The sequence below is a fragment of the Saimiri boliviensis genome, chromosome 1, assembly GCF_048565385.1.
Source record: "Saimiri boliviensis isolate mSaiBol1 chromosome 1, mSaiBol1.pri, whole genome shotgun sequence".
In the NCBI taxonomy this organism is placed as follows: domain Eukaryota; kingdom Metazoa; phylum Chordata; class Mammalia; order Primates; family Cebidae; genus Saimiri; species Saimiri boliviensis.
The window spans coordinates 228,104,150-228,125,078 of NC_133449.1; the positions used below are offsets into that span (position 1 = coordinate 228,104,150).

Genomic DNA, 20,929 nt, shown 5'->3' on the forward strand with positions numbered 1-20,929 from the left:
TCCTGATGGGGAAAAAATAGATCAACATCATCCCTGTTCTTACCAAGCTATGTGGCAGGGTCAGGGGTGATGAGGAGAAGGATTGGATAGGGAGAGAGGTTGCACACTGGCAAGGATAATGCTCCTTCACTCAGCGACCTTTCCAGCTATTCCTTAGACTTCTTTTCATTCTCAGTGTTTCCTAATCACAATGAGGAAGCCCATTGGGTAACCAACACAGGAAGTGGGAAAGTAGACGTGGTGTTTGGTGAGACAGGTGGGAAATGAACAATGTTCCTTCAATTTCCTTTAATATTCTAAGCAAATGGCATAGTTACACAGACAACGGACTTAGAATGACCACACCATCAAGAACAGAGGTGAAGTAATGACCTGGGGAGACCTGTTAAACTCAGCCCAGAGCTCCCACACAGCTCCAAAGAGACAACCACACTGAGTGGAACCCAGACGAGGTGAGGATGTTTGCTGGAGGTAGCCAGAGTCATAGACCTGTGTCATAAAGAAGCATCTCTGTCTCGTCCTGGACAGGGGGTCAGAAGGCAGAGATTTAACTCCTGTTTCTTAGGGATTCGTAGTTCAAACCGATGGCGTATACAGGAATTGGGTCTTGAAATCCAGGAAATGAACCACTGGAGATGAATTCAAAGGGCTCGGCATCCTACCTGCACCAACAGTCAGAGAATGGAAGGGCAGAGCTAGCTGGCAGCCCATCAAAGCTGCAGGATGCTCACAATGAGAGTATCTTAAAATGGAGTTCGCTGGGGGCTGACTTTGCCCACTTCTTGGAGACCAGAAGGGACATAGCTTTTGCTTTTTGAGAAGCAAAAGCAGGAGGAAGGGGGTCTCAAGACCAATCTGCCCAGTTCACTTGCCCAGGAAACTCCGCAGGGTTGAAAGTGGGAGCAGGGAAGACAGTCAGCTTCCATAGTCCCCAACAGAAGCCACGATGTTTGACCTAAGTGCCAAGGACTGAGAGATAAGCCCACTCCAGGAAGCTGAAATACAACTTTTTTTTCCTGTTCCCAACATAAGAGGCAAGTGCTTTCCCCTCCTCCATCCTTCATCTACAGTGCCAATCCGGGGTTTAGCCGTGTGTCTCTTCTGTTTTCCAGGATCTGGAAAGGCTTGCAGAGAAAAACAGAAGAGACACACTGAGACATTTTTGATCAGCTACAGTGTTACATATAAACAGCTTAGTCAGGATACCACGTAAAATTTGAGAGAGGAAATAGAAAATAAATCTGACTTTTCATACCTGATAGGAATACACAGAGTATTACTTTGGCTGGAATAATATTTAACTTGGAAAACCATGTAATTATACAAAAGAGAATTGGAAAGGGGAAATAACACACTAAAAATTATCACAAAAAAGATGAAAAATGAAGACTGAAGAATTTTATTACTATTAAGCTATTTATTTTTAAAATAAATTATTCATTTATGAAACAGGAAAGAAGAGGTCTTCATCTTTTTCTCTTGAAATTTAAGAGATATAGGCAAATAAAAAAATCTGGTTCTTAATCATCTTACTAGCTATCATTGACCCACTGTCTTTAACGAATTTTCAATGAATTTCTAGTGAATATGTAATTTTGTGGTCCTATAGATTCTAGTTTTAAATTTTTCTATGTGGTTCCTTGACCGGTCAGCCTGTTTTTTTCTGCATAGTAATCTCTTCTTTCCTAATGGTTTCTTTCTTTCTTTTATAGTTTTATTATACTTTAAGCCTCGTTATTTTATGGTTTTTTCCAAGTTGTCACCCTATTACTTGAAGTTCTTGCAGTGCTAATTCTACTGCTCTCCATGCCTGCGGAGTCTCACTCATGATAAATCATTTACCCACAAGATTTGTAATCTTTAATTTGAGCACATGTCACAAGCCCGAATTGTAGAAGTGTTGCTAATGGAGTGACTTTGTGTTTCGGGCTGCAAGCATGCTTGGGATTTCAACACTCAAAAGTTATTTTTAAAACAATTTCTCAGTTTGGCACTTTTGCACCATGTGAATAAGTCTGATTTCAAATCTGTAGGCCAGAGACACATTCTTTTTTTTTTTTTTCCGAGACAGTCTCACTCTATCGCCCAGACTGGAATGCAGTGGAATGAGCTTGGCTCACTGCAACCTCTGCCTCCTTGGCTCAAGTGATTCTCCTGCCTCAGCCTCCTCAGAAGCTGGGACTACAGGCATGCACCACCACGCTCGGCTAATTTTTGTATTTTTAGTAGAGATGGGGTTTCATCATATTGGACAGGCTGGTCCCAAACTCCTGACCTCAAGTGATCCATCTGCCTTGGCCTCCCAAAGTGCTGGGATTACAGGCATGAGCCACTGTGCCCATCTATATTCATTTTTTAAAGGAAGATTTTTAAAAATTCAGAACCCAAGACAAAGACAAATTCCTTTATTTCTTTCCTTGGGTCAATGGGTATAGCTTTTCTAGGTTCTTGTTTCACAAAGGGAACACCCTTTCAGTGCCCAGGCTTTAAATAGAGAACTTGATTAATGGGCCTTAGGCCAACTCTTGCCCTCTTTACATGTTAATATTCCTAGGATGTAGGACTAATATCCAGTCTAAAATCATTCCCAAGTCTGTGAGTCTTTAGCTTACAAGCTTTCTGCTATGGCTTTAAATTCCCTTGTTTCTGGCAATGAGAGATTTCCTTTCCTGTCTGTAAATATACCTATGCATTAAATTTTTTTAATTTTACTGATTTTATATGTTAAACATTTCTGTTTTTATAGCTAGAGGGGACCTAAATCAGCTCAGTCCTCTATACCACCAGAATTGAAAGTTGGGATAGACATTTTGTACTCAAAAGAAGAGATTTATGTGACCATTTCCACACATCTCATTATCCAGCAGCAAGTCTCATTCACAAATCTTTCTGAGTCATTGTCAAGCATTAAAATTATTTTAGGAATAAAGGGAAATTTTCACTTTCATTCAAGTTCCAGAAGAACAAACTATATATTCAATCTGAACCATACCTCAAAAGACCATGTAATTAAGTCATATTTTAAGTGACATAAAAAGGTCTTTGATAATTGGCACACAACCTTTAATCTATCCATGAGATGGCTGGATGGATAGATGCATGGATGGAGAGAGATATATGATAGATAGATCTCATTACGACATGTTTATAACAGGGGAATGGTTTTCAAAATTAGTTTCTTATCCCCAGACTGCAGGGACATCCCCAGGCTTCAGACAACAGGAGTATGGGGAAAAATGGCTCCTGGAGTCTCTAGGTCTACCAACGTTATTTCAACCAGATAATTCTGTTTTGTCTTACTTTCATTTGGGACTTTGAGTAATGCTGCAATGAAGAAAGAGGAGTTCTGTTATAGAAAAAAATGTTAAACTACAATAGAACTGGTATATGTGAGCGTGTACATAAAGAGACTTAGAGTGAAAGGTGTGTTATATATTTATGGTTATATAAGCATGTACCCTGGTTTTTGGGAAGAAGCGATGCCTGTATACAGTTCACTTAGTTAAGAATAAATATACTGGACTGGGCACAGCGGCTTACACCTGCAATCCCATCACTTTGGGAGGCCAAAGCAGGCGGATCATCTGAGGTCAGGAGATCGAGACGAGCCTGACCAACATGGAGAAACCCTGTCCCTACTAAAAATACAAAATTTGACAGGCATGATAATGCCTGTAATCCCAGCTACTTGGGAGGCTGAAGCAGGAGAACTGCTTTAATCTGGAAGATGGAGGTTGCGGTGAGCCGAGATCGTGCCATTGCTCTCCAGCCTGGGCAAAAAGAGTGAAACCCCATCTCAAAAAAAAAAAAAGAAAAAAGAAAAAGAAAAAGAAGAAATATACTCAAGTAAGCAGGGTTTCAGATATCTTTAATGTCATCTTGAATTTATGTGAATTACAATAAACCTTGAAGTTAACAGGATAACAAAATTAGATTCCTAGATCATGGATAGTCTAGCTCAGTTTGTAATGGCTGGGATGGGATCTGGGAATATCTATGTTCACAAAATCCACAAGTGATTTTTGAAGTAGCTGGTCTTTGGACAAGTGTTGAGAATGACTTCTCCTGCATGGGGTTTTGAGGGTCTTACTAAGGCAGTACCTATTTAAAGATCAGTGATCTCCTGTGTTACCATATTTTTCACCTTCTCAATACTTCTTAGTAGTGGGAAGAAAGGTTAGAGTCAATTTTTTATATTCACCTTTTTATGTTAAAGTAGAAAATTCCCTCTTGATTTCTGAGTAGCTATTTTTAGGGAGAAAACATGTCCAGTGTGCAGACAATTTTGTCTATACAGGTCTATATTTTGGGACATTTGTCCAAACCAAGAAGCTCAGAGGTGAATTTTAATTCTGCATTTTAGTTAATAGCCATAATTACAGTGGATCTGTTTAATAAAACATTACGTATGACAGTGAGACAAGCACAAATGAATGTGCTTTATTGAAATAAATGGTCAGATCTTCAGCCTCAAATCATTCCCTATAAATAGATAAAAAAGGGGAAGAATTATTGGTTGAAACCATTAGCCACTTGCACTTTTTGCTGGAGGTGCCAACAGTTAATTACGGCCTTACTGGTGTAACTAAGAGTGTGATTAATCTTTCAAGCAATCGTTCCTTCTAAAAATTACAGCTTCAGAGACAGACCTGGCAAAGCTGAAAGTCTTAAGTTTTGTAGAGTTTCTTATGTGAAACTGGGATTGTGGCAATACTCAGGAACCACTTTATCATCTTAAATAAGAGCTACCTGTGATTAGTATAATATACAGTAGCTTATCAAGGTGGATTCAAATCAAGACAGAAAAATTAGGACTTAGAAAAATAGTGACAAAAATTAAAAAGAGAAAATAATAGAGAACATATTCATAATCTAAATAGAAAATGTTCATTTTCCTGTCTATAAGGGCAGTGCCAAATGAATTATTGTCCATCTAGTATAAACAGAAAAGAAACAGAAATAGTAGAAAATGTTAATCTCATTGATAATTACAGAAATGTAAATTAAAACCACTAGAAGCCAAAAACACTTTTCCATTAAATAAAAAGTGTGATAAATGTGACAAATTCAACATTGGCAGGACTTAGAAGAGAGTTACATAGACACCTTGTTGACTTACATATTTCTTGAAGGAATTGTGGCAGTCTGTCACACCAGGAATCACGTAATCAGAAAAGTGATCAGGCTTTTTACACCAGCCTTACAAAGGACTTTAAAAGAAGGGGAAAACTCCTGCACAAAGATGTTTAGCACCTCATTATATATTAATCCTGAAACTTGGAAACAGCTCATATACTCAATGCTCAATTATTCAGAAAAAGCTATGAAAGCAGTAAATTGATGCAGCTGAATATATTTAATATAATGCCATTGAATAATAGATAGCCAATATGCATATGAAGAGTACATAGGAATATAGAAAGAAGTAAATCAAGTAAAAAGCAAAAATGATGTATGAAGATACTGAGAGGCAAACTGTACAATTATTTCTATATGGCAAGATTGTGGGGACTTTAGATAGAAACAGTTCATTCTTCAGGACGGAGGTTCTTTAATTGTGCAAAAGTGATCTATGGAGCTTCTAGAGTTTAGAATGGCATTCGGAATGTGGGTTCAGGAATCTGCATTTAAAACAGTCCTCATGTAATTCTAATACAGGTTATCTGTGGAAGCTATTTTGATAAACATTTTAGTATGTTGGGAATATTTCTAGTTCATTTGTGTGTCTATATTTTAACATATACACAATAAAATACTAAAGAGTATATTTCAAACATTCAGTAAGCTTATCTTATTAATAATGAATATGTCCAGAGATATACTTGAGAGACTAATTCCATGAATATATATGTAATCTCTCCTATAAAAGGAAAATGCTTAAAGCAGAAAACGAGGCCAGCTGAGATATAGGCTTCTGGGCAGCTGGCTCGACTCAGTCAAGAGCAGAGCACTCTGTCCCTACCACCTACCCACCCACCATTCAAACCCCACACCAGCAAAATTACTAAGTATCCTAGAACAATCACTACTTTACTCAGCCTTTGGAAGCAGTTGTGCAAAAGTGCAAAAGTGATCTATGGAGCTTATGGAGTTTAAAATGGCATCCAGAATGTGGGTTAAGGAATCTGCATTTAAAACAGTCCCCTCCTCCTTGACAGGTTTTCTTCACTTGGCTGCGAAAACACCACGTCCTCTTGGCTGTCCTCTGGCTGCACGCGTGGTTTCTTCTTGGTTCTCTTCACTATTCTCCCTGACCTGACCCTTCTCTCAGGCTACAGCCCTATTACTTCTACCTACGCATATTCCTTCGGTGATGTCAGCAGTCTCACAGCCTTCAGTACCACCCAAATGATGTATATCTCCCACCTGGACCTCTTTCTAAACACTGGGCTTCCATATCCTACTGCTTATTCATCAACTCCACTCAAATGTCTAGCAGACTTCTGAGACTCAATATATCCAAAAGTAAACTTCTGCTTTTTGCCCCCAAATCTCTTTTCCCAGCAGATTTCTCCATCTCAGCTAACGACAACTCCATCCTTCCAGTTGCTCAGGCCAAAACCTCTAAGGTCATCCTTCGCTCTTCTTTTTCTCTCACACCCCAGCCCTAATCCACAATAAAACTCTGCTGGTTCTACCTTCAAAATGAATCCAGACTCAGAACCCTACTCTCTAACTCCACTCCTGCCAAGCTGGCCTGAGCTCACAACATCTGTCGCCTGGACTACTGCAGCGGCCTGCTCGCTCACCTCCCTGCTTCCACTCCTGCCCTCTGCCCTCAGCCCATCCTCACCACAGCAGCCATAGTGATCCTTTCCAAACCTAAGACAGTTCGTGGCATTCCTTTGCTCAGATCCTTTAATAGCTTTCATCTGACTCAGAATACAAGCCAAAGCCCCTTTCATTGGCTTAGAAAAGCATTCCTGATCTGGCCCCTGTTACCTCTTACTTTTTTTTCTCTTCTCCTTCTCACATGCCCTACTCCAGCCACACTGCCTTTCATGGTATTCCTTGAAATGTGCAGCATCCTCCTGCTTTACAGTCTTTGCAATTGCTGTTTCCTCTTCACATCACATATTCACATGGCATCACATACTCACATGGTATCTCCATCACCTACTACAGTCTAAAGCAGGCGTCCCCAAACTTTTTACACAGGGGGCCAGTTCACTGTCCCTCAGACCGTTGGAGGGCCACCATATACTGTGCTCCTCTCACTGATCACCAATGAAAGAGGTGCCCCTTCCTGAAGTGCGGTGGGGGGGCCGGATAAATGGCCTCAGGGGGCCGCATGCGGCCCGCGGGCCGTAGTTTGGGGACGCCTGGTCTAAAGTCTCCTTCAGAATGAGGTGAACACCGTTTAAAAACTCTACCAACCCACTCACCTTCAGCAACCCAACCCTTCTTACCCTGCCCTATCACTGTCTAATATAAAATAGTATCTACTTAGTTATTACCCTTATCATTTATTTTTGGTCTTCCCCATGTTAGAATGGAAGTTACAAAAGGTTAAGAGAATTTTTGTTGTTGTTGTCTCTTTTCTTCATGATAATGTCAAAAATCTCTAGAACAGTGCTAAGCATATATCACTGCATAAATATATTTGTTGAATGAATGAAACCACAAGTGTCAATGCCGCACAATGCCAAGACTGTGGGACACAGTCATTTCGTGTAATACTATCATCAGCACTATAAAGGATACAACTTTTGGTTAGCTTCCTTCCACTGAAGATATAATCTAGTACGATTTTTTTTTTTTTTTTTTTTTTTTTTGCTAAGCAGCATCATAGCCATAGCATCTTGGAGAAATAAGGAGGAAGCTGCATATTTCTACCTTAAGGTCTAGTCTAAGCAGAGAGAAAGACTCACTTAGATCTTTGCTAGTAACAGGCAAAGCACTGGCTGCCTTTCTTTAAAGGACTAGGTACAGAATCATTCCTGCACACCAAGGGTCTTTCTCTCTTAACAGTGCCTCCCCACTCACCTTAAGGAAGATCATCTGAGCTTTTATCAAGTCTGTATCTTTGGAGCTCTAATTATATCATAGAGTAGAAGGTAGAAGCAACTGGAAAAACACCTTTGCCTACTCCTATTCTCCCCATTCTTCCTACTTATCTTGGCTTCACAACATGCACAAAATTTTGTTGCATTTAGTGGTTTATTCCTTTTGCTCCCTATGAGACTGCCTGTTCTCCCTGAGACCAAGAACCATGGTTTATTCCTAGTACATGAGTAATACATGCAGCACATGGTGATTCCTCATAAATGTTCATAGAGTCAATGAATGATCCAGAGTTTCATAAAGAGATGCATTACAAATAGGGAGAGACTTAATATGGTATTAATTGATACAGCATAGAGCTAATGAAAGCATGAATAAATCACCACAAAGATGCAATTTTACAAATATGGAAGATCCCATATTTTCATTTCCTTGTCAGCCAGAAACGAAATGCCTTCTCTTCTAGCCATTTATTCACCATCGAAACCATCCTGAGGGCATATAAGTAAAAGTCCAGCATAAGGCACTCTTGTAGAGGATGTTTAGAGTGCTAAACAGAAAAAAAGACCCGGATCAGGTTTACGTTCTGACTCAGTGAAGTTGAGCAGCTTTTGACAAATGCTTAGCTTTCCAGACCTCAGCTTTTTCACCTGTGAAATGGGACTAAACTTATTTCTCTCGGTTTACCTTCAGAATACTATTATAAGAGTCAAATGAGATTAAATCTGTAAAACTTCAACGACAACTAAAAATGATTACTATTGACATTCGTTTTCTATTTCCCCTCAATTTTCAGTCACTCAAAAAAGAATTACATATCCAAAGGACTATGATTGAATTCATGTTTCCATCTAAGTCCTACATAAATTGCTATGAACCCTTCAAAAAAAAGTATGAAATCTACAATACACATCTTTTCTATGTGCCCCAGTATTCTTTGAGTTAACAACTTTGAAAACAATTATCAAGTCCTTATAAAGTATTTTTCTCATATAGCAACACTTTTCCCCTACAGAGCCAAAATGTATATGGAGCTTGAATAAGAATGCCTAAGTCCAATCATGATTAGTTCTGACATATTCTAAATCATATTATTTCCTAAATAAATGGAGCAATTCCCTAACTGGGCACTGCTGATCAAGGAAAGGTAACCAATTCTGTTCCCTGATTTTTAATATATGAAATACAGGAGCTCATTTTCATGTTTTATACCTCAGACAGTGTCCCTTTTGCTTCCTTAATTCACAATTTCTGCCACAGCCTTTGTTGTCTGTTTCTGTATCTTTCACCATTTTTCTACTTCAGAAATAAATAAGCAAAATATCGAATGGAGTCACTAGAGAATTTATTACTAACTGGGCAATTTCAATACTGTTCAACACAAATGATCACATTTGCAGCTGGTGTAAAATGCCCAGGAACTAAAATCCAATTACAACATTTCAGGCAAATTTTTGACCTTAAGAAGAAAAACAAACAGCAACAACACAGATGAGAACGATCACAGCTTATCAAGATACGTAGATTATGGCAATGACTATAGCAACTGGGTGTAATTTTTTAATAAAAATAAAAAACCTCTTAAAACTATCTCCAAAAGTTTAAGTTGTGAAACTTAAAAAACAAAAATTTGGCCAAAGCCACTTGCTTACCTGACTGATGTCACTCATCCAGGCAGCTTTCTCCTGGCGTGAGGGTGCTAACAAGACAACAGTGAAGGAGGCAGCGTCGGGAGGCTCCACCACTATTTTAAAATCCAGGTGCCCAAACACTTGCCCAGAACCTTTGGCTTGAACACATGTAAACCAAACACTCAAATGAGAATACCAAAAAAAAGTGATAGCTGCTTTCACATCATTCTATCTATACAATCCATTTGCACTCAAATCAGGAATCTCATTTCACCCATATCATACTTCTTGGGCATGAAGAAGGCTTTCTTAAACTCATAAGCAGATGAGGAAGCTGAGGTTAGTAGGTTACTTTAGACTAGAATCCTGGTTTCCTTCTAATTTCATAGTTTTTATTTTTTAAACCCCATGATTTATAGAATTCCAACACTCTAATTCAACTCTTCTTTCTTCTCTATCTGCCGCTGAATAGTCACTATCACAAAACAAATTCAGTAAAATGTGAATTCCCAAAGATGGTTTAACAAGGCTCACAGCCTAAATGGTTCAATTTTTCATATATTAATGACTTTAGGGAGTTTGTCCTCAGCCTCTCTAATTCTAATATAATCTTAAGTGACTGAATGTGACTTACAGTCATCATCGCTTGCATCTGGCTCTTCAATCAATGTGCAGTCTATTAGAGACAGAACCCCACCTGTCTGGAAACAAACCAATTTTTCATTAAGACGCTGAAGGTCTTGTGTAGATTGGGAAGCTCTGATTTGTAAACTCCATATTCAAGTTGCCATAGAAGAAAGCATAGCAATTCTGCATCATAAATAATTTTTCATAGAGCCCAAAATTAAACTTAGATGTGCAAAAGGAAGTGAATTCATTTAACTTCAGTAAAATTCTTCTCTCTCAACCCACTCTCACTCAGTTGTTTATAAAATTTAGCAAGTCAGCGGATGGGAAACTTAGATGGCACCACAGTGGCTTTAGAGAGTAATGCAGCTTAGCAAAGGGCTGAACTCATCAACCAGGAAGTGGCTTAAGCAGTAGAAAGCTGTCATCATGGTGTTGAATAATATTTGTAAGCAATAATTTTAAAAAGGGTATAGATAGGCAAACTTTTTCTGTGAAGGGTTAGATAGTAAATATTTTAGGCTCTGCAAGTCATATGATTTCTGTCACAACTACTCAGATCTGCCACTTTAGCAAAAAAGCAGCCACAGACCGTACATAAACAAATGAGCGTGGCTGTGTTTCAATAAAACTTTATTAACAAGCCAGGCACAGTGGCTCACACTTGTAATTCTAGCACTTTGGGAGGCCAAGGCAGGAGGATCACTTGAGCCAAGGAGTTCAAGACCAGCCCAAGCCACATAGCAAGACATTGTCTCTACTAAATTTTTTTTTTTTTTTAAACAGTCTCACTCTGTTGCCCAGGCTGGAGTAAAGTGGCATGATCTCGGCTCACTGCAACCTCAGCCTCCCAGGTTCAAGTAATTCCCCTGCCTCAGCCTCCTGAGTAGCTGGGATTAAAGGTGCATGCCACCATGCCCAGCTGATTTTATTTATTTTTTTTATTTTTTTTTATTTTTAGATGGGGTTTCACCATGTTGGTCACACTGGTCTCGAACTCCTGACCTCGTGATCTGCTCATCTCTGCCTTCCAAAGTGCTGGGATTACAGGTGTGAGCCACCATGCCCAGACTCTACTAAAATTTTTTTAAAAATTAGATGAGCGTGGTAGTCTGTAGTCCCAGCTACTCAGGAAGCTAGGCGGGAGGACTGTTTGAGCCTAGGAGTTCAAGGCTGCAGTGAGCTATGATCATGCCACTGCACTCCAGCCTGGGCAACAGAGTGAGACCCTATCTCAACCAAAAAAAACACCAAAATCAAAAACTGTATTAACAAAAACAGGCTGTAAGCCATGGGCCATAGTTTGCTGACTCCTAGTACGGAGCAAGATAAAATAGTGTTTAGCAAATATTGCATTGGTACATTGTAGTGATTTGACAAGATTTTTGTAGCTCAGTAGTTGTCAACTAGTATATAACTTTGTATATGATTTTAATATACAGATATAATATAGTATGTAATTTTGTCCAGGTTATGATTTTAATTGTATTTCCTTACGGTGAAGCATACATAAAATAAATTTATTTTACTTTGAATTCAAACGATAATGAATTAAATGTCAGAGCTGGTAACTGTACATTACCTCGCTCATTATGCAATCATGACAATCTGTTTTATGATAATATCAAGCATGGGAAAATACAAGTGAGTTAACATCAGTACCTTGTAAGCGCTTGGAAGATAAATGGAATAGTTATGGAAAACCAGTACCTTGAGCAGATGTAGCTTCCCTCCTGAACTTCTTGTACATATTAAAAAGTGTTTTGTAAATAAGAAGCACTGTCTCTCTCCTTCCTTTTTCAAAGACAACGAACCCAGGCGAACTTTACTAAGTTTCCCCCTCTCAACGGAAGGTACTTGAATAAGAGAACCTGGCGATTACAAAAATGAAGAATACACAGCAATTAAAATTTTGTCAAGTGAGGACCATGTCCATGGTAATAAACACTAAGGCCTGTTTCCCAAGATACCAGGGATTGATTTATGTGACGCACTATCAGAACAAGAAATTCTCTAACACTCTGAGCAGAAGAAACAATGCATTGTATTTTAAGGGCTAATCTGTTCCTAATATTTTTGTGAAACACTTTAGACTTGATTCTTCATCTAAAACTGGAAAATAAGTTTGAAAGAAGACAAGATTGAATTCAAAGTATGAGGCACTTCTGCCATCTGTCCTTAGTGATCTGATCCAATCAATTTATATATTTAAATACATATTATTGATATTACATATAATATCAATATATTATGCCAATATTATATATAATATGAATATTAAACTATTCTTGATAATATATAATACACATATTAATAATTACATATATAATTATATAAAGTAATATAACATAACAAAAAGCAAATGCAATATATTCTTCCTGAAGCACAGAAGGTAGATAAATAGCATATTAATATAGTTTACTTTGTGTTTTTAAAAATAGAATGTAGAATACTTGTATATTATAAAAATACATAAATTATATAATTCAGTGAAATTTAGCTAAGAACGATTTTTAAAGGGAGCTATTTCAAGTTACATGTAAATTATGTGTGATAAAAATTGTTTGTGGAATCTAAACAGAAAATAAACCACATAAAATCTATACCCAGTACACTCCTATGAGCAAAACTACCTTCCATTCAATGTGGGAAGCTATACACAGACTTTATAATACCAGTATTACATTGGATTATTTCTAGATTTCACCCTCATAGCAACCTCCCTACCCCAAAAAGAAAATTCCAATCTAAGTTAAATATCAAATCAAAAAGGACTAAGAAAGATTCTTGCAAATCCCTTGATTCTGACTTCTGAAGTGCCCTGAGATAGTCATATTTCTTACGTGTATTTAATCTACCACCTACCCCAAATGCAGCCTTACACAAGCCCATGTTACTCTCAGAAGAATCACTGAGTGCATATTCAGCCCTTGAATATTAACAGCAGCCATCATTAAGAGATGAGACTGTGGACAACCTTATTTTCCTCTTCATACATTTTCCTAACTTCCTGATTTTTTTTAATGAGCACAAATCACACCTATAAGCAGAAAAACATGACTAAAGCTCTTCATATAAAGAGCATATATATGTAAGTTGGTAAAACTATGTCTGTGAGTCACAAAACGTTCATATTAACATATGATTGTTGCAAACTGCACCTACTTTTTAACAGAGATTGAAAGGTGTACAGGATGGCAAGAGACCCAAGTTTCCACGCCCGGATCTCATACTACCTATTTGGGTGCGTGCTGCAGTGGGATGCCTGACAGCCACAGAGCAGGCAGCTATTCTGGGCCCAAAGAACAGCAGGGATGCAGTCCTGGGCGAGCATGTGGAATTGGGGAACAAAGGGCCAGGAGACGGCTTGACTCCCACGAAGGTATGGGCAAGAGGAGAGTGAATGAGGAGGTGAGGTGGGTGGGAGCAAACTGGCTGGCAGCCCAGGCAGCAAGGAATAACATAGAGTACAGGAGACAGGTGAAAGCAGGAGGTAAAAGTTAGGGACGTCTATGAGCAGGTCATAGCAGCAAAGGGCTGTGCTTATGGGGCTCAGGATGCAATCAAAGCCAGCGGCCTTGCAGAGGATGTGGTTCAATGCCCCCCATTTCACAAATGGGGAAACTGAGGTCTGAGGCTAAGTAGCTCTCCTAAGGTCATACCTAAGTGAGTGACGTAGCCAAGGGATTCAGCCATGTAAAATGTTAAGACTCAACAAGGGGACAGATGGGAAGAGAGCAAGTTCTAGCTTTGCGATGGGGGCTGTGGGTCATCAGGCCCATTAGTTAGGGCTGAGTAAAGGAGTGAGGCTTGGACAAATAATCTCGGTGGACAAATAGGTTTGTGAACAATTTTCAGAAAGGCTATAAGCAACCTGTGAAAACTCAGTAATAATGTGTTCGTTAGTAAATGCTTCTAGCAATTCAGCAATTTTCTATGTCAGAAATTATAGAATACGTAAAAATAAAATTTAGAAAGAAATGACAGAATACCTTATTAGCTCCTATATTAGCAATTATTGTGAATTTCAGCTGTGAGACAAAAAAAATAAATGTTTCCTTGGCATACACTAATATGCTTAATCTATAACCTATAACCATACACTAATATGCTTAATCTATAATTGTTTACCTCATATCCAAGTAGGAGGGAGACGTAGGAGACTGAGTATATTAGGTACATACAGAAATGTATACATCTGAATTAAAAGTGAGACATTTCAAATCTATGGTTTGTAAAGTAATCATGTTTGGAAAAAGCATTTTAAGTGGACTTTTTCACATTTTCTCTTGCATTTGACATGTTTCAACATAGCTATGAGACATGAAGAAAGGATTCCTCTCTAGCTAATACAAATCAGAAAATACTTAGTATTCATTTAGTAATTCATCAGATCATTGCATGATTCTTTGCACCCTGGTCATTAGTCTATTTAATAACTGGGGTTAACTTCCAACAAAATGTCTGTTATTTCAATCACTTTATTCCCACAGTATGGCATTCAAGACTGTGCCCCATATTCTTAATTCTACTGAATAGTGAAAAAGAACAAGGAGCAATTTCCAGCTTATTGGGTTGGGCATTTGAGAAGGTATAACTGTCTCTTGACCCCATGTTACAATTTCAGAGAACACTGGTGCATCGAAAGTGCATGACTTAGGGTCTAGGAATGATTAGAATATCAGGAAGGTCCATGCCTTATTTATTCTTAAGGCACTTAGCACTGTATTCAGTCACCTATATCTCATTTTCCTGATTTACATTTCCACAAAACACTGTTCACAATGCATAGTAGATTTTGTACAAAATGTCAGCTTAGAGTGCCTTTATCTTCTACTAAATATTCATATATATTTCATGTTATGGAAAATAGAAAATCATTCCAAAATTTGGATCTTGGCTTTTAAAGTTTATCATAATCTTGCAGTCTAGTCTATGTGCTTTTGTAAGCATTAGCTCATTTAATCAACAATCCTAAAAGATAGCTACTACTATTAACTCCAATTTAAGGAGAAGAAACTGAGGCAGAGAAAGGATAAGTAAATTGCCCAATGTCACACAGCAAGGAAGTAGGGGTGACAGGATTTGACCTCCAGTGATGCAGCTAGACTGTTTTCCTATCATTGCCTCAGACACGCACACATTTATTCAAAAAACTTTTAATAGATTTTACAAAATAATGACATCAGACCATTTCTATAATACAGTCTTTTGTATCCTATCCATCAGACTAATAATTGGAAGCCATTTACAATAAAACTTTCATTATTTCCATCACTAAATCCCCATCAAAAAACATTCAAGAGTGGCTGATGCCCTTATTCTGAGGTGACTTTTCAGATGATCTGGATGACGTATATTTTCTAGTCCTTAGCATAAAAATTCACATAAGGTGGAAACCACATGCACACATGCATACACATACACACAGAGAAATAGACCACATATCATCCCTAAGAGTAATTAACACAAATATTAGCACATCTTTAAAGATAAAATTGTAGACTATTTCATAGACAATAGGAATCCCTCAAAAACTTTTTTAAGTAATAATTTTAAAAATCACCTCAATGGGTCTTAAAATCTGTTAAGAGTGTTATGTAAAAGTGATAAAAGAAATAACCAAAGCTAAACAATGTAAACTTTCCAAATTCTCTGTGATTGTATTACTTCCTACTTTCAGATTTAAGGTCTGAATTTCAGAAACCAACTTTACTGAATAACTCTTAAACAACTAACCAAATCACACATGTAGAAAAACACTGCTAAAAGGCAAATCATTATATTGACATCAACACAATAATATCAGAAATACCCATAGCTGACAGAAGTGCCTTAAACATGTGGTACATAACAAGGAATTAGTAATATATGGGCATGAATACAGGGAGAAATCGTTCATGATTGTTTTCTCTCCAATTGCAATGAAAAAATATATGACATTCAATATATTTGACCTTCCAGCATTTTTCATTATTGAACATGTTTTCAAGCTCAGATCAAAAAAAAGGTTATGTTTTTTTTAGCAATATAGTAAACGTTTATGGGTAACAGTACTTCCCAATCAAGAATCCTTTAAGCAATTGTATGCTATGTCTCCATTCTCACATACTATGAAGCACATAAGTCAAACAGTAGACATTTTCAGGGAATTCCAATACAAGAAAAATACAACATAAAACACCTTTCAGTCATAATTGCAATTCAATAAATGATTTAATTTGATTCAATGCCCATTTTCCAGGTATCTGTAATAGAAAGTATCATACTAGACAAGGCAAGGCAGAGAGAATTCCTAAGCTAAGTGCTGCCCTTCAGAGTTTACAGTTACTGGGACAGAGAGGCATACAAGCAAGTACCTCTACACAAGACGATGAAATACATGCACCAGGAGTGAAGTGCCTTGGAAATGGAGTGGAAGGGAAATCCACTCTAACTGGAGGAGAGGGAAGGAGGAAGAGGAGATTCCAAGGGACTCCTTAGAGGTGTCTGATCTGAGCCTGGTGGGACAAGCAGACCTCCAACAGGCACAAAAGAGATGGATAAGGACATTCCCAGCCCCCAGGTTGGGGACAGCACAGGTAAAGGCACAGAGGCTGCCAGACAGGAAGCCAATGTGGGAACACAGTCTGCAGAGGAATAGAGAAGGCATTATAGGGCCTGATAGTGTTAGCATTACATTCTACCCTTATTTAAAGAAAAAAAGAGTATCTAAAGCCAAAATTGAGAAAAGGAATCATTTTCTAAAATAGACTCCCAAACTTTTAACATATGTGTGGTTTCTCCTTGTAAATAAATAATGGAAAATAGAATGGCATGCATTAAACTTTTAAAGTATTCTGTGCAAAAATTAATGTGCACAAAACACAGTCTTGTGTGATGAGGTTAAAAAAGATTTTAAGCAGTACATTATGGTAGGCAATGGCAACATAAATGTCTTCAAATGATACTGGCACATTATAAACAGAAACTACATTAAAGATGGCGTTCCAAATTTATGTTTCACTCCTCGCCAAATTCAAAATTATAAATGTGTGCCATATATTGTCTCAAATCAATTGCCCGAGGCATGCTCCCCTCCCACAGAGGACCTAAGTATTAAAATAAATAAATAAATAACTTGAGATGTAGTTTACATCTTGCATTTTGGAATAACAGCCAAGGAGAAATAGGCACTGTCAGGCTCTTGCTTCTCCACAGTTTCCGGCACAAATATCTTCAACTCTTCAAAAGCTTAATTTATCCAATGACGCCCCCAAAGCACACTTTGCACACACGAAAGCTTCTGCATTACCAAAGCAAGGCGTGGCAAGGGTCGATCAGAGACATTTCAGCTGGCAACGGGAGTTACCAGTTGAATCAAATGAGACCATGTGGGGCGGATCCGGAAGTGCTGATGAAAAATGGGAACAAGAGACAGCTGCTTTCACTTCGGACATGGTCCCCAGTCTTATGTGAAAGGGCTTTGAGTAACGCAAGTTTCTCCTGGGCCTTGGCCTGGGTATCGTCAGCGCTCGGCGCAGCCACGGCCGTGGGCCAGGCCGACTGGTCCTCCTTGGAGCTGCAGAGAATGTCCGGGCCGCTGAGGAGGAGCGTCCAGTCAGAATGTAACTGCCTGCCCCACTCGTGCTTTACTATGATTGTGTTGCTGTGTTTCATGGCCCCTGAAAAGAAACAGCACAAAGGTGGGCCTCAACCACAGCCTCGGCGCAGGCCGCGGGGGGCCTGCTCAGAACGCCTTCCGGGGTGTGCCGAGACCACGTGGCAGCCGCACTCAGGTCGCGGGTCCGTTCCACAAGGACTTACCTTGGCGGATGAACGTTTGGCTGGTGTCCAGCAAGATGTCACAGCCCTCCACGATCATTCTTTCGATGGCAAGGTTTTTCCTTATGTTTTCAGTGTCGCTTACTTCATCGTGCATTACTCTGTCGGACACAGCACAGTCAGGATCACAGTAAGAGAGACCTTCTGTTGCCCTAGCAGATAGGCGAAGAAGAGCTCGGAGATCTGAGAAGCTCGGTTTCCAGCTTGAAACAATTGAACTAGGGGGTTGGGGGAAATAGACTGGATCTTTCCAGGCTTCGACAAGTCATGATCCAAGGCAAGGCCAATGTGCCTCGTGATTCTACAGGGTAAGTGGGTCAGCAATGACCAGGGTCCCTGGGCATGTCTGCTTCTAAGTGCATCCGGAAAGCAACATGTTATTTTGGGGCCAGTCCTCTCATTGAAATTAGGGGGCCATTTCTTGGAGGCAGACTAAATAAGAGACCTTGAGACCATTTAGCCATGTAAGCTAAAATAACACAGGCATAAATAAGTGCTTGGAACAATGAAAAGTCACTGAGAAATGCAAACTGTACCTCCTCTAGCTTCTTGCCAAATATGAATATCAAATGCCACTGAGAGTCTATTTTGTTGACACAGGGTCTGGCTATGTTGCCCAGGCTGGTCACAAACTCCTGGGCTCAAGTAATCATCACCTGTTGCACCCTCCTCTCAGCCTCCTGAGTAGCGGGGACTACAGATGCACACCACTACAACTGGCTATCTTTTTTTTTGGTGGGGGGGGGGGGCGCGGGGATGGAGTCTCGCTGTGTCACCCAGGCTAGAGTGCAGTGGCGTGATCTCGGCTCACTGCAACCTCCGCCTCCCAGGTTCAAGTGATTCTTCTGCCTCAGCCTCCTGAGTAGCTGGGATTATAGGCATGTGCCACCCCACCTGGCTAATTTTTTGCATTTTTAGTAGAGACGGGGTTTCACCATGATAGCCAGGATGGTCTCCATCTCCTGACCTCAGGATCTGCCTGCCTCAGCCTCCCAAAGGGCTGGGATTACAGGTGTGAGCCACTGCGCCTTGCCCATTTTTTTTTTTTTAATACTGAAAGAAACGTGAACATTTCCAAAGTTAAACCAAAATATGCCTAATCTGAATTACATAAATTCACATGCTATAAGAACGTTTTCCAAGACATGTATTTTTCTTGGTTAAAGTGAATGTGAATAATGTTCAATATCACCTCACAAGCTAGTATTTAACTTGCAGGTGAATCTGAGAAGCTGGATTTGTTTTGCTTCTTGTTCCTTGGAACATACACAGGAGGTTTCCACAAGGGACTAATTTGCTGCTTTCCTCTCCCAAGCCTTTCTTATAAGTTCTTGGCGTACCTGGACAGTTCCTCTAGCTTTGATTTGGCAAACTCCAGGCTTTTCCTTTCCACATGCTCATGGGGTGTGTGAGCGAGGAGCTCATGCAGTGTGATGATGTATCTGGGGATCTAGATGCAAACAGAGGCTAGTGTGAGCAAGACATCAGGGTGGGTGACCGGGCACATGCTCTGCAGGGCCACCATTGCTTCCAGAAGCTTGTCTCTACACTCCCACTTTTGACTGTTTTACACATTTTATAAAAGAAATACAAATAAAATGAACTACACTTCACATTTCATGCACACCAAAGACTTCATCAAGAACACATAAAAAGGTAGAAATTATTGAAGTGTTATGGTACAAAGAGATGATTGTTTCTTTAATATTTTAAATATAATCATGTACTTTTGAATCATAGTTTCAGAGAGAAACAGATACAGCTGTCATCAAGTCACTTGAGTCTGTATTTTAGATATATTAGTCCATTTGCAGTGTTTTTAAGTCAACAATCCCACTGCACTACTCTAAGTATTAAAACTTGGGAGAAGACATGTTCACCTTTATTACTTCCTGTTTCTGCTTTATCTCAATTCACCTTGCAGTAAAAAGTACTGTTTAATTAGGGTATTTATTGGTACCTTTATTAACAGACTATCTGAATTTTGTCAAAGACAGAAATTCCACCAACCGGAGGAAGATCGTAATAAAACATAGTAGAGATTGAACTTAATTTACAGTGACACAACATATTTATTGTGGGCTTAATTTTAACAAGAGCATGCATGAATATCTACCACAACACTACCCACTGGGGGTTAGACTGGGTGCTCCAGGCTTTGCCAATGTGTCCAGTCCTCCAACACCATAAAGATTATTTCTCCATTTTACAGATAGAGAACTGAAGTGGGAAGAAGTTTGGTAACTTGCCCAAACTTGCCCCAAAGGTGCATCAACTATAATCCCAGCTCTAACCAGAGCACTACCTACCTTCTCTCTGAGCTTGCCATGGAGGGGGAGTCTCATCTGCCTGGGGGTGAGGGGTGTGTGTGGGGGGGCGGGGAATGAGGTCTCACTCAGCACTTGAAAGGACCTCTGAGAATGAAGAAACTAAAATGGCTTTCCAGCGCCCTGTGTGCGGTTTCTTCTTTTTTGTCCTGAAAGGCCAGTGGCCCCACCTAGGGATCTGCTTTTGCTCTTTGCCAGTGGTGGCCTTCACCGGGCTGTTTACCAATATTTATTAAGTGCCTCCATTTACACACTATGCATAGACAACAGCCACCATTAGCACAGACACTGAACTTCAGCTCTGGGACCTCGCCCTAAGGAATGTCATCAAATCAAGGTTTCAGGAAGCACAGATAGGCCCCCTTCATCATGGGAGGGTGGGATACAGGAGAACTCTCCCTTTGTAGGCTACATGGAGATTTTCTGCTCCTTTTCCCGTGAATTTCTCACTAAGACAGCCCTTACGGTTGTCCGACTTGATAAAGTCTCCTGGGATAAGTGTGCTTTTGTTGGCAT

The 20,929-nt window shown here is 39.4% G+C and overlaps 1 protein-coding gene across 3 annotated transcripts in view; it reads right to left on the reverse strand.

The window, feature by feature from the left end:
* RASGRF2 (Ras protein specific guanine nucleotide releasing factor 2) overlaps positions 1-20,929 on the reverse strand; it is a 374,367-nt gene that overhangs the window by 135,130 nt on the left and 218,308 nt on the right. For all 3 annotated transcript variants that reach the window (XM_074384260.1, XM_003920945.4, XM_039474667.2), the window contains 5 exons: positions 19,427-19,536; positions 18,069-18,187; positions 11,973-12,133; positions 10,270-10,336; positions 9,657-9,793 (listed from right to left, as the gene is read on the reverse strand). In XM_074384260.1, coding sequence (XP_074240361.1) covers positions 9,657-9,793; positions 10,270-10,336; positions 11,973-12,133; positions 18,069-18,187; positions 19,427-19,536 — 594 coding nt within the window. The remainder of the gene's footprint in view (positions 1-9,656; positions 9,794-10,269; positions 10,337-11,972; positions 12,134-18,068; positions 18,188-19,426; positions 19,537-20,929) is intronic.